General features: G+C 35.7%; 3 protein-coding genes across 8 annotated transcripts; 1 reads left to right on the forward strand and 2 right to left on the reverse strand.

Moving 5' to 3' along the window:
- LOC107644936 (allergen Asp f 7 homolog) lies at positions 1,236-2,608 on the reverse strand. Its single transcript, XM_016348905.1, has 3 exons — positions 2,559-2,608; positions 2,126-2,294; positions 1,236-1,490 (listed from the first exon to the last, which is right to left on the reverse strand). Exons 1-3 carry the CDS (start codon positions 2,606-2,608, stop codon positions 1,236-1,238), a joined length of 474 nt encoding a protein of 157 aa, XP_016204391.1.
- On the forward strand, positions 3,965-4,564 carry LOC107608346. The gene has a single exon (XM_016310185.2). The coding sequence runs from the start codon at positions 4,070-4,072 to the stop codon at positions 4,349-4,351; it is 282 nt and encodes a 93-aa protein (XP_016165671.1). The 5' UTR covers positions 3,965-4,069; the 3' UTR covers positions 4,352-4,564.
- On the reverse strand, positions 5,318-12,475 carry LOC107608449 (phosphomethylpyrimidine synthase, chloroplastic). 6 transcript variants are annotated; one of them, XR_002358091.1, is made up of 8 exons: positions 12,241-12,374; positions 10,956-11,270; positions 10,683-10,810; positions 9,205-10,031; positions 8,335-9,011; positions 7,793-7,899; positions 7,446-7,639; positions 5,318-5,959 (listed from the first exon to the last, which is right to left on the reverse strand). XR_002358091.1 is itself a non-coding variant. In XM_016310261.2 (6 exons), the coding sequence occupies exons 2-6, from the start codon at positions 11,264-11,266 to the stop codon at positions 7,890-7,892; spliced, it is 1,953 nt and encodes a 650-aa protein (XP_016165747.1). In that variant the 5' UTR covers positions 11,267-11,270; positions 12,241-12,374; the 3' UTR covers positions 7,346-7,889. The 6 variants fall into 6 exon arrangements, 2 of the variants coding, with proteins under 2 accessions (XP_016165747.1, XP_016165825.1); XR_002358090.1 differs by adding an exon at positions 12,405-12,475 and having other exon boundaries at positions 5,320-5,959; positions 7,446-7,899; positions 12,241-12,288; XR_002358080.1 differs by having other exon boundaries at positions 5,320-5,959; positions 7,446-7,899.

The following is a 12,748-nucleotide window of genomic DNA, read 5'->3' on the forward strand; positions in this document are numbered from 1 at the left end:
TGAGGGAGAGATGAGAGGGATAGAGAAAATGGGAGGCGAGAGGGTGAGTAGAAAGAGAGTAATTCAAAATAAAGGGGAAGAGGGTTCGGAGTTCGAATTTAAGGCACGTTTACTATCGGATTTATAGGCGGATTTATTTGACGGTACAACTTCGTGAACACATAACGTTTCACTAATCAAGGTTACTGTCGGATTTATCCACCTATAAATCCGACGATAATCGTGGCGTTTATTTTTCGCTATTCCCTTCAATTATTACCATCGAAGTTACCATCAAAAAACAGAATCCGATGATAAATATGCGGGTAATTTCGTCGCTAACATGAGCTGCTAAATCCGACAAAAAATCTGACGGCACTCAGTATTTTTCTTGTAATGATTTAATCGATTCGATATTTATTTAGATTTGCTTACAAAAAAATTTTAAATTCAAACCAATTAAAATTTAATCAATTCGATTCTCATTCTTATCCAAACCCAAATCAATTCTACCTGCAATCAAAAACTTTTATCTACCACCTTTTTTTCTCTAAACTCATTTTTTTATATATATATATTAATACCTAAAAGGTAAAAAATAACTTTTTATATTTTTAACAACCAAATCATTGCAATTTAAATTAAATTATGTAAAAAAATAAAGAGATTTGAGTTGATTATCATAGAAATATTATGGATTTAGTGATTTACAAATTAATGCAATTCTTATTTTTATTCATTCTAAACAAAGAATTTAATTTTAAAATTAAATCAATTTTAATTTCATTTTGATTCAAATATTTTTTTTATGGTCTACAAGTCTATAACATACTATTTACTTCTTAATTTAACTAGGATTTAAACCTGTGTACATCTCTCAAGGAGGCCAATAATTCCTCCACTGTACCATTACATCAACTGCAATACATCTTTAAGAATGTGTTTAGTATGGAGTATTGAAATTAAAATTGGGATTTAATATTATATTTGGTAGTTAAAAATTGAAATTTTAGTCACATAAAATTTCAGTCTTTTTGATACCTGTAAAAAGTGAAAACAAAACTCAAATTTTTTAAAAACGAGATTAAAATTTTAATGACATTTTATTTGTTAAAGCTCTCATTTTTTATTTTTCAAATTTATCCCGTTGGTAGGGCTCAGATTAGGATTTCTTTCTCTCAGAAGATCGTTCTTCTCATTAGAGATTCTTTCCTTTGTGTGAAGAATTAGCACAGATTTTAGAGAGGAATTCGATGTCAATGAGCTGGGAGTCCTTTCGGAGGGCCGCGACGATGAAGTGGTGGCCAGAATGAGAGAGCGGGTGGATGCGTGGAGGGCGGCGGCAACAGCGATGTGGAAGGCTTGAATTGCGTTTTGGGAGGTGAAGGCGATGGTGGAGAAGGATTGGAGAGAGTGAGAGAAGAGGTAGGAGACGAATAGGGCCCTGCCCCATCCCCGCGACGGGTAACGGGGACCCCGTATCCACCGGGGATCGGGGTCTCTGCGGATATCTACGGATTTAAAAAAAATTCAAAAATATTTAAAAAACAGAAAAATTGAAAAATAAAATATAATTAACATTTAACATAGTCTAAACCCTAAACTGAGTATTATAATCCAATTTTCCATTTTTCCAGTAAGAAATCAAACTCCAAACCCTAAATCCGATTTCACAGTAACAAAATTCTCTAAACCCTAAATCCAATTTGACAGCAACAAAATTTATCTCTAAATCCAAATTTATCAATTAACAGAATTCAAAACTTAATCCTAACTCCAATTTCACATTAATAGAATTGAAATCGTAGCAATTTCATCAATTAAAAATCAAAATATACATTAAAACGAAAGAGCAGAGGCGGACCAGAGGCAGAGGCAGAGGCGCCAAAGCTTTGAGCAGAAAGCAGTGAGCGACGCAGTGAGAGGAGGAAGGTGAGCGGCAGCGGCTCTCCTCTGACAGCGATGAAGGACGGCTCTTCTCTGGACGGCGACAAAGGCGGATCTCCTATGAACGGCGCCAACCAAGACAACTCTCCTCTGGACGGCGACGAAAACTGCGACGGTTCTCCTCAGGCGTGTGCCGTGAAGACGGCTCTCCTGTCCTCTGGACGGCGACAAAGTGGTGACAGTTCTCTTCTCCTCAAACGCACGGCGTGAAGACGGCTCTCCTCTCTTCTGGACGCATAGGCATAGTTGGTGATGACAGATCTGAATAAGCTGGTGATGGCAGAAGCATGGCTGGAGCAGCTTCGTCTTCGCGGAGTAGAAGCGACAATGTGGGTGCAGCGGCGACACGGGTGCAGGCGGCACCAACACTGTGAGAAGCAAGCACAGAGCAATACCGGCGACTCAGTGAGAGGAAGAAAGTAAGCGGCGGCAAGGGAGAAAGAAAAAGGAAAAAAGACGGAGAGGGTGAGACTTGAGAGAGTGAGAGACTGAGAGTGATCTGATGAGAAAGTGAGGGAGAGACGTGAATTAAGTTTTTGTTTCCATCATAATACATACATATATATATATTATAAGGATATTTATTTAATTCCAGCTATACGGGTATTTTACGCGTATCACGGGGTGGATACCTCTCTTCCTGCTTCCGCCCCATACCTGCTCCGTCAGAGAAAATTGCCATCCCTAAAGACGAAAGAGGACGATGTGGGTTGGATGGTGAGTGTTGGGCACCAAAGTACCTTTCGACGTAGTTGGGAGGAATGTGGTGAATGCCACAATGGGGTTTTGTTATGTGCTTGTGGATCTACACTTGAATGTGGTGGTGATGGACGTGGTCCTCAACTTTTTACTTCTTACCGTAGTTCTGGGCTTTTTGGCGGTTCATTTCCGCAGTTTGAGCAAAGCAAATGGGAAAAAGAGAGAGGGGAGTGGATAAAAACAAATATTAGAAGGGTATTTTAGTAACTTTAAATATATCAACCTTTATTTTCATCTTAAACAAAATATAATACTGAAATATTTTTCTCATCACATCAAGTTACTACCACCCTAGAATTGGACCGGTCATAGTTACATTTTAGTTTTTGGCAATGCGGTACTAAAATTGGATTTTGGTATTTCCTTTCTCAATATTTCTATTTTGGCCAAATGTTGAGTTACAAAATTGGTAGAAGAGAAGCTTGATTTGGAGGCCCATATTGAAGTGGCCATTTCAACGTACGGAGACCAAAACACAAGGGGCAATGGTTCTGGTTTTGTCACACGGCAAATTCAATGCCTCGTGAATCATGAAAATGAACCTCGACCAAAAACAACGAAAATGAGCACTCTACTTGGAGGAGAAATATAAAATATTTGCGTGGTTATGGCATATTCAGTTTATGTAATCACAATTAATAAATTTAGTTAAATGAGCTTTTTATGGTTTAAAAGTTTTCTACTTTTCTTACAGTAAATATATTGAATTTTTTTAAGAGTAAATCACCTAAATAAATTATTTCCTACTTAATATTATACTGTTGTTCTAAATTAATTTTTGTTACACATATATCTTATAAAAATCATTCTCAAAACGAATAGTAAATCAGAATGATTTTTATAAAATATATACGTAACAAAAATCAACTTAGGATAATGGTGTAATAGTGAATGAAAAATTACTTATATATGTGATTTATCCTATTAATATCTTTAATAAACATCCTGAAAACACTTATTACTAATTATCTTCAAGTAAAAAAAATAAATTTAATATATAACTCACTCCTTATTTATCTACACTACAAAAAATGAGAAAACTCTTATTTTAATTAACATTTTTTTATTAGTCACCAACATCATGCATTTATGACATTTGAGAAATCTCGTTAAAATTTCTCATCAACTCGCCAAAAATGTTTTGCTTTTTATTTAAAAAGAAAAAAAAAGTAGAAATATAATGAAGATAAGACACTTGTGGAGAACTCGTGCCACATAAACACACAGCTCCCATCTCAACCATTCAAAATCCAATCCAACGGTCCAAATTGACCTTCCACAACCAACCACAAACACATACAATATTATCATTGCCACTATCCAAAAAACCAAACTTTCCATAATTTCCAACCACCCCATTTTCCATTTCTATCAAAATTCATCAATGGCTTCAGTGATCATGTCATTTGCACCAGCAACAGGTAGAGTCTTTGCAGCAACAGCAGCAAAAGGTGCTTCTGGTGGCAACAAAGAAGAGAAGGGTTTGCTTGATTGGATCCTTGGCAATTTGCAGAAGGAAGATCAGCTTCTTGAAACTGATCCAATTCTCAAGAAGGTTGAGGACAAGAGTGGCGGAGGAACCACTAATGGCGGCCGCAGGAACTCCGTCACCGTGCCGCAGAAGAAGAAGAATGGTGGATTTGGAGGCTTGTTTGCTAAGAACTGAAAATTAATTGAAAAAAGGAAAAAAGATGAAGCATTTTAATTTCCATTGCTATATAATTTACCTTGTTTAAAGGTTATGTTAAATTCTCTTGACCATTATGGAATATTTTTATGCTGTGTGTCCTTTTTTTGCTCTTATTGGTCATTTGTATTTACAGAACAAATGGATTCATTTTTGGATCAGTTAGAATTGCCAGGTACATTCTGTTTTCAACAATTTGGATTGTTTGAAGTCTTTAGGCCAATTTGGTAATTTAGTTTACTTATCTTGGCAATTAACTTGAATTTATGTGATACATATAGTTTGTAATAGAGCAAATTCATCATCTTAATTATCTTTCTAATACTTAAACGAATAAAAATTGAAATATATACATTGAAGACAAAAAATTCAAAAATTTTCTTTATTTAAAAATAATTAAAAAAATAAATTAGTACTCCCAATATGAAGATAAAAAAAAATTAATAAATAGTTTGAAACCAGTTATTATGTAAGATATCCACAATTTCATTTTCATTTTCACTTTGCAGATGACCACCCAAAATGAGATTCATTGTCAAATGAGATTTACTAAATCATACAATTAGCTAGTTAGCAAGTGATGTTGTTGGTCTATGCAATGTTAGTGATACACTTAAGAAAATAAAGAGATTTCTTGCTCAAGAAAATGTCAGTTTAAGATCTATTAGCCTAGCTATGGACTTAAATAAATAAATAGTTGCAATCTCTAGCATCCTCCCATTATCAGATTAAATATTCCACAATACTGTGATGTTTATATGTGGTCATGGTTACAGTTTACTACAGTTGATTTAAGCATGATCTGCTGTGAAATATTATCGCATAGCTTGATTCATGTATCCAACCTAATAGAACAAACTTAACTTGTTATTGTATAGTTGATTAAGCATATAAAAGTTGGCTTTCAAATTGATAAGAAGTTTATCTATATTTAAAAAATAATAATAAAAAATAATAAACGCATTCATATACAACCATACATATACAAACAAAAGCAGTGTCAAAGGTTTAGAGCTTCGAATCCCATCAAAATACTACACAGCTAGTTCTGCTGATACAAACACAAAATACAACCATACATATCCAACATAGTAATCATCAGATGGCACCATCGTTTTTGTGAAACTAAACACATTCAAAAGGTAGACACACACACAGCAGCAAGAACAGGTTAATAGCTTCACACATTCTGTGATTCAAAGTTTCTCAAGAAAGCATGCATAAATTCATCCCTGGAAGGAGTTGGTGCAGCGGTTAAAGAATTTGATCTTGAGAACGAAGTGTGGATGAACTCAATGCAGTCTTCAACTGCAGCTGCCCTATAATAATCAACAGATGATGCCGCCGTCAGCTTCGATTTTCCTACAGACGTCGACAACCCTTGGTTCAGGGGTCGTCTTCTACTGACAGAACCACAGCACATAGCCCTTGTCAATCTTTCAGCAACACCCTTAAGAAACTCAATGGGAGAGAACTCCGTATGCCAACAAATCCCAAAGATGCATCTCGGCTCGCGCCGAATTCTAGCCGGTTTAGTCCTCCTAGAGTTGTTCCTCAAGGACAAGCTTTTGTTCTCAAAGTAGTAGCCTGTGTGATTCATTGTGTTTCATATAACTTTAATTTTGGGTACTAACCATCAAGATTTTTATATATGTGAGGTGATTTTGAAAGGAATACAGGTAAGACCCAGAGAAGCACAGTTGTTGAAAAAGGTTTGAACTGTGAAAATGAGAGAAGGTCTTGAAGTGTGCTTGAGTGAGGAATGAAACAAGTTCATACATTTGTGTTTATCATGTATCTATGATTACAATAGAGCTTGTTTGTAAGGATACAAGGGCATGTGCCAAAAGGGTGGGTTAAGGAGGTTAGAAAAAGGCATTTTAAGTAATGTGTGAAAAGTAAAAGCTAATATGAGTAGATACTGTTGCTTTTCTTGCTGGGTTTGCTTCCTGTTTCTGATGCACTATCACTCATTGACTAAATGACTATGTTGGTAATTGTTGACAACCCTTTCAAAACAACAACCCTATCCAGGCATAGAAACACCTATGTGGGTCCCATAATTGGTAATAACACATTTTTGAGAAGTTGAATGTATAATGTAAGATAGTTTTTAGTTTTATGGATAATTGCAATTCACCACTTCGATTTTTACACCATGTGCACTTTAACTTCTGAAAAATTCGAAAACTGTGCAAATCAACTACCTAAACTTTCCCAAATCTGCAAATCAAATATATTGATATGATAATCTTTTCCGTTCTTTGTTAACAATAAAAAGACACTTTTAACAAAACATGGCGTATCAAAGTTGTACAATTTAGGAAATTTTAGAGAGGCAATTCACACAAAAACCAAAGTTCAACAAGGCATAATACATTTGTTTTAGTTAAAACGCATGTTTATAAAAGTTTAAATGACTGATTTGCACATTTTCAAATTCCAAGGAATAAAATACAACGTAAAAATCTTTAGAAGTAAATTGGCACACAGATCCCAGTCCCAACCCAATCGCGTCCGCGATCCCATAATCCTAGCACAGTCCCAAATCTTTGGGAATCCAACCTCCGATCCTGGCCCAATATTGCAATCTCATCCTCAAACTGCACCTTCGATTCCTTAATCCTAATACAATACCAAATCTTCAGGAGACCCCTAGAATAACACCTTGATGGAGGCCTTTGAATCCTATAAACAGGTAGAGCTAAGACAAGCAAGGGAATTAACCCTACCACCTTTATGGTACCATCATGAGATGGATGTAACCCTGCAGTCTATATTAACACACTCCAATACCCTTAGATATCAATATGACCTCCATTCCAATACTCACTTTTATTTTTCACCTCTAAATCTTGATGATGTCAAATGGACACCAACTTTGGATGCCCAAAAAATTCCTTCTATTCTAAAATACATGATTAGGAGGGAGAGTAAAGGTTATATGCTATATTTTCTTATCTTAGCTATATATTAACAAACTAATAACTTCAGATCTTTGTATTATATTTTCCAGTTTAAAAACTTTCAAACCCTTAGAAATTAACATGGCCAACAAACTGAATCTGCTTACCAGGATTGGCTTAAGTCCAAACCATTGTATATAAGGCACACTCCCTGCAGAAGCATACAAAAAAAAAAGAAAGAGAAAAATGCACGCTCCCTACGCAGGCATCACCCTGATCAGGTTCAAAGGGACTATCTCAGCCTGATCTGCTAGCATCCTAGCTTTAATAATAGCCAGTGCTCATGCAGATTCAGGCACCCCTGGTGCATCTTGGGTATTAATAAAGTTTCCCAGAAAGATAAAAGATGATACCAAACAAAATACTATTACACAATTTATTCCTGACAATTGGATAATTCACAACAAAAGTAAAGTTGAAGATAGGAGTCTAAGATATTATCAACAAACTGAACTTTGTATTGTTCTCCTACAGCCAGCTTGAAAATGTTTCACACTATCCTTATAGATAAGGCCAGTTGTGTAGCCAATTCTCCCGTTGATTTGCTTCATTTATATAGTCCTGTAATATATGATAAAAGTAAAATAAGTACATTTTCACGTAAACCTATAAAATTAGACTAGATAATACATATTCTTGAGAAAAATGAAGCACTGCACAAGCCACAAAGCAAATCGATGCATGAGGCTCCCACTTGATGAGGCCTCAAAATAGTTACATGTAACAATGAATTTATGTTTGGATACTTCAGCTGATAAGTTGTTTTAAGATAATCTGTTGTATTTGGGATGTATGAAAAAAAGCTGCTTTTATATGATAGCATTACTAAAAAGGGTATAAGATGATCAATATAAATATAAAATATTTTATAGTTAGGTCAATCTGGTTAAAAACTCAAATAGTGTGTATTGCACAGAAAGCCTTTTTCACATAATGCTCAAACATGAGCTCATTAATTGGAACTTAAGTGATAAAAATGTACGGGGATAAATTCACCTCTCTTTGGAACTTAAGTATGTTGCTGGCAAGTAAATCTCTCCACCAGCTTCACCATGCTGCTCCCCACTGATAGTTTTCTTGGCAGCTAGAAATTCAGCACTCATAGCATCCATTCCACGCTTCAAAGCCTCCTCGGCGTCGCCATAGCCATGTTGCTCAGCATACTTTCTGACATCCTCAGTTATCTTCATAGAGCAGAATTTGGGGCCACACATAGAGCAGAAATGGGCTACCTTTGCGCCTTCAGATGGCAATGTTTCATCATGGAAGGACATGGCCGTCATTGGATCCAAAGACAAAGCAAACTGATCCATCCATCGGAATTCAAATCTCGCCTTGCTCAGTGCATCATCCCAGGCTTGAGCATGTGGATGACCCTTTGCTAAGTCAGCAGCATGAGCAGCTATCTTGTAAGATATAACTCCGGTTTTCACATCATCACGATTTGGTAGACCAAGATGTTCTTTTGGAGTTACATAGCAGAGAAGAGCTGTACCAAGTGCCCCGATATTGGCAGCACCAATAGCAGAGGTAATGTGATCATAACCAGGGGCAATATCAGTTGTTAGTGGACCAAGAGTGTAGAAGGGTGCTTCGTTACACCATTCTAGCTGCTTCTGCATGTTTTCAGGAATCTTGTGCATTGGAATATGTCCAGGTCCTTCATTCATCACCTGTAAAGTAATTCAAAGTAAACAAATGCACTGGTTTCTTAAGATCATATGAAATAGATAAGGTCGCCATCTAGCCCAAATAATATTTAGAGTCGATACAAAATTGAAGCTAAGGAGTAAGTTACTTCACCAGGCTATTAATTTATCAGAACATTAGTATGTGCATATCAAGAAAGTATGATGATTTTATCACCTGAACATCCTTTTCCCATGCTTTACGTGTCAGTTCTCCTTGCGTCAAGAGCTCAGCAAATTGAGCCGTGTCATTCGCATCATATATGGATCCAGGTCTTAGCCCATCACCAATGGATAGTGCTATATCATACTGATTGCAGATGTCAAGTATTTCGTCCCAGTGCTCATAAGCAAAATTCTCTTTGTGATAAGCAAGGCACCACTTTGCATGAATGGATCCTCCTCTGGAAACTATTCCTGTCATGCGCTTCGCTGTTAAGGGAATGTACCTAAGAAGAACACCAGCATGGATAGTGAAGTAATCAACACCCTGCTCGGCTTGTTCAATCAGTGTATCCCTGAAAACCTCCCAGCTAAGGTTTTCAGCAATGCCGTTAACTTTTTCAAGTGCTTGATAAATAGGAACGGTCCCAACTGGCACGGGGGAGTTGCGCAAGATCCACTCACGAGTTTCATGGATATGGCGACCTGTTGAGAGGTCCATGACTGTGTCAGCTCCCCACATAGTTGCCCACTGAACCTTGTAAACTTCCTCTTCGATAGAGCTAGCAACTGCAGAATTTCCAATGTTTGCATTTACCTTCACCAAGAAATTTCTTCCAACTATCATAGGCTCCAACTCCAAGTGCTTCTTGTTGGATGGGATGATAGCTCGTCCACGAGCAACTTCTGACCTCACAAACTCCGGGTCAAGCTTCTCACGAGTGGCACAATAAAGCATCTCCTCAGTAATGATCCCTTGCTTAGCATAGTACATTTGAGTGAATCTTGGTGTACCAAGTTTCTCTCTCCTATCAACCCACTCTGCGCGCAACTTGGGGAGTCCTAATTTATCCATGAAAAGAAATGAAGTAAATGAATGTATTTTCTAATGGCTTAGTGTAAGCGTATAGACAATCAAAAATTAGATTCTTCAATGACAATAATAAGTTAAATAAATATATACAAAAAATTGTTAATCTGGCTAGGTGTAATGTATAACCTTGGATTTAAAAAACACAGCATAACCAAGATACATATTAGTGTAGAAATTTGCAATTCTGTGAAATTTAGCCTTAATTAGTTGATCACATATCAATAATAGTAACAAATTGGAGAAAGTGAAGCTAAGCATAAACTGATGCTAAAACAACAATTTACAAAAGGACAAGTAAAAACATCTTGGAACGAGATTATATATCATATATATGACCTGTTAATGAAATTCAATCAAAATAAGTTTCAAAGAGGAAGATGTAGTTCAAGTAATCTCAGTTTGAAGCACCTAGCAAAGCTAGCAGAAAAGAAGTGAACGAAGAAAAGACAGGACTAAATGTACTTATGATTTTCCTCAAAGCTGGTGATGACATCAATGATTATATCATAGAACATATGCATGAAAGGAATTATAGTCCTTGTTATCCCAACATTATGCATAAGAAAAATGTACTGGTTTCCATTGGCAAAGAAAAATGACAACATGCTTGATTGCCATACCAATACTTGGGCTTATATTTTGGGGACCACTTGTATCATAGTTATCAAAGTGTTCTTCATCCCCAGAGAGGTGAACTCGTCGAAATGGAACTCTGAGAACATGACTAGTACCTTCATGAATGACTTCCCTGTAAACATTGGTAATAGAATGAGCTATCCAAGAATATGCTGTGTGCTTATTCAGATTACCAACAATGGGTTGGAAAGCCATATATTATCTGAAAGCAAATCACATTGGTTGCATAACTTTCTAAAGGAGAAAACAAGTCAGACCTGTATTCTTTCGTGCTCTTAGGAAAGCACTGTTCGAAGGAAGGAAGAGGCTGAAAATCGGGGGAAGCAGGGTCAACGGTGTGCTTCTTTTGTTTGGTTTTGTCCGAATTGGTTGTTTGAGGATCAAATGTTAATGTTGCTCTAGGTATCGAAGCCACGTAGGAAGGGACAACTTCCTTCTTCCAAGCACTTGAAATGCATCCAGCGACATCAAACCCAGGCAAAAATGTAGTACTTGGGAACTTCGGTTGAGAAGCATTGTTGCCACTTTTGCAAACAACTGATGTCACATTGGCATGCAAGGATGCCATCTCACTGCAGAAATATAAAATTTCAATGTTTGAAAGGTTAATTTTCAGTTAAACAGCAAGCAGGCATGTATAATGACAGAATATATCTGTATACTCATATATGGAGAGATTCCCTGTTAAAAGAATCAAATTATGTAAAATTTTGACATTCACAAATTGCTTATCTAATTAACTACATATTCATGAACTTCAGAATCTCCAAGTTAGCTATGTGAAAAATGAATCTGAGCCCAAAAAATTTAATATCAAATGTCACAAAAGTTAAAACTTATCCAACTATTCAAAATTTTTATCCATCTGTTATTCTGTTTTTAATTAAAATTATTTTTCCTTAAAATAAAAACTTAAACAAACAGATATGAGTCAAGCACAGAAGTTTATTAGTTAACCAAATACCAAAATCTCATGTTTTCCAAAGAGGTTTACATAAAAATAAATAAACAATAACAAAAGTTCCATTCCGGAACAATTTCAAGCACATCATGCTCAATGGAGACATTCTTTTGTACATGCAAAGATATTTATGACAACCACAGAAGCCATCATGAGAGATATCAAAAAATCTCATAACCAGAAAGAATCATTTAAAAAAAATAAAAGAAATTATTAAGGGTTCAGTAAATAATAAAGGACACAAAGTATATTCTCTCAATTAAAAAATCCTCTTCGAACATGACAAGCTTAGATTTTTACGATTCATATTTAAATTTGGACCACAATGGGTCCTACAATGATAAAAATGGATTTTTTTTTTAAGTGAGAAAAATCCATTCCCATAAAGCACACCATATCATCTCAGGTGATAATTTTACACGATCCAATCATGCACAAACCTCAAGCACAAAAAGTTCGTCTTTAATTCACCTTTTTTAAAACCTAACAACAATCAATTACAAAAATCAATCTATTTACAATCGAACTATGTCAAAAAAGAATAAAAATGTATTGCGGAGAGAGAGAGAGAGAGAGAGAACCTTGAAGGAAAAGCTGCGTGGATTGGGAAAGGTAGGGTTGGGTGTTATCTGGAACGGAATGGAGAAGAGTGAGTGAGTGAGTGAATGTGATGAAGAATAGCGGGTTTATATAGAGAGTGAATTAATAGATACTTATAAGATAGTAAGATACTGATGATACAAACCACACCACAAAATTCCGCATTCATGGTAGCATAGATATTTCGAGAAAAAAATCGCTTCTTTAGTCTTTACTCTTTACATTTGCATCTTACCAAATGTGGGGACTAAGTAATTAAGGTGTACAAAAATGTATATTAAGATTCATAAATATTAAAAGGTGGATACTAAGATTTTATAATTGTCTTCCTATAAAGATGTATCTTTTTTATCACTAGATGATAAATTGAAGAGTTTAATTTGATATATTATAAAAATTTTTTTTTTAAATGTGACCAAACAAATAAAATACACTTTTAATATAAGACTCTTTATAAAAAGATATTTTTAACATTTTCATTTAAATAGG

The sequence above is a fragment of the Arachis ipaensis genome, chromosome B01, assembly GCF_000816755.2.
Source record: "Arachis ipaensis cultivar K30076 chromosome B01, Araip1.1, whole genome shotgun sequence".
Classification (NCBI taxonomy): Eukaryota; Viridiplantae; Streptophyta; class Magnoliopsida; order Fabales; family Fabaceae; genus Arachis; species Arachis ipaensis.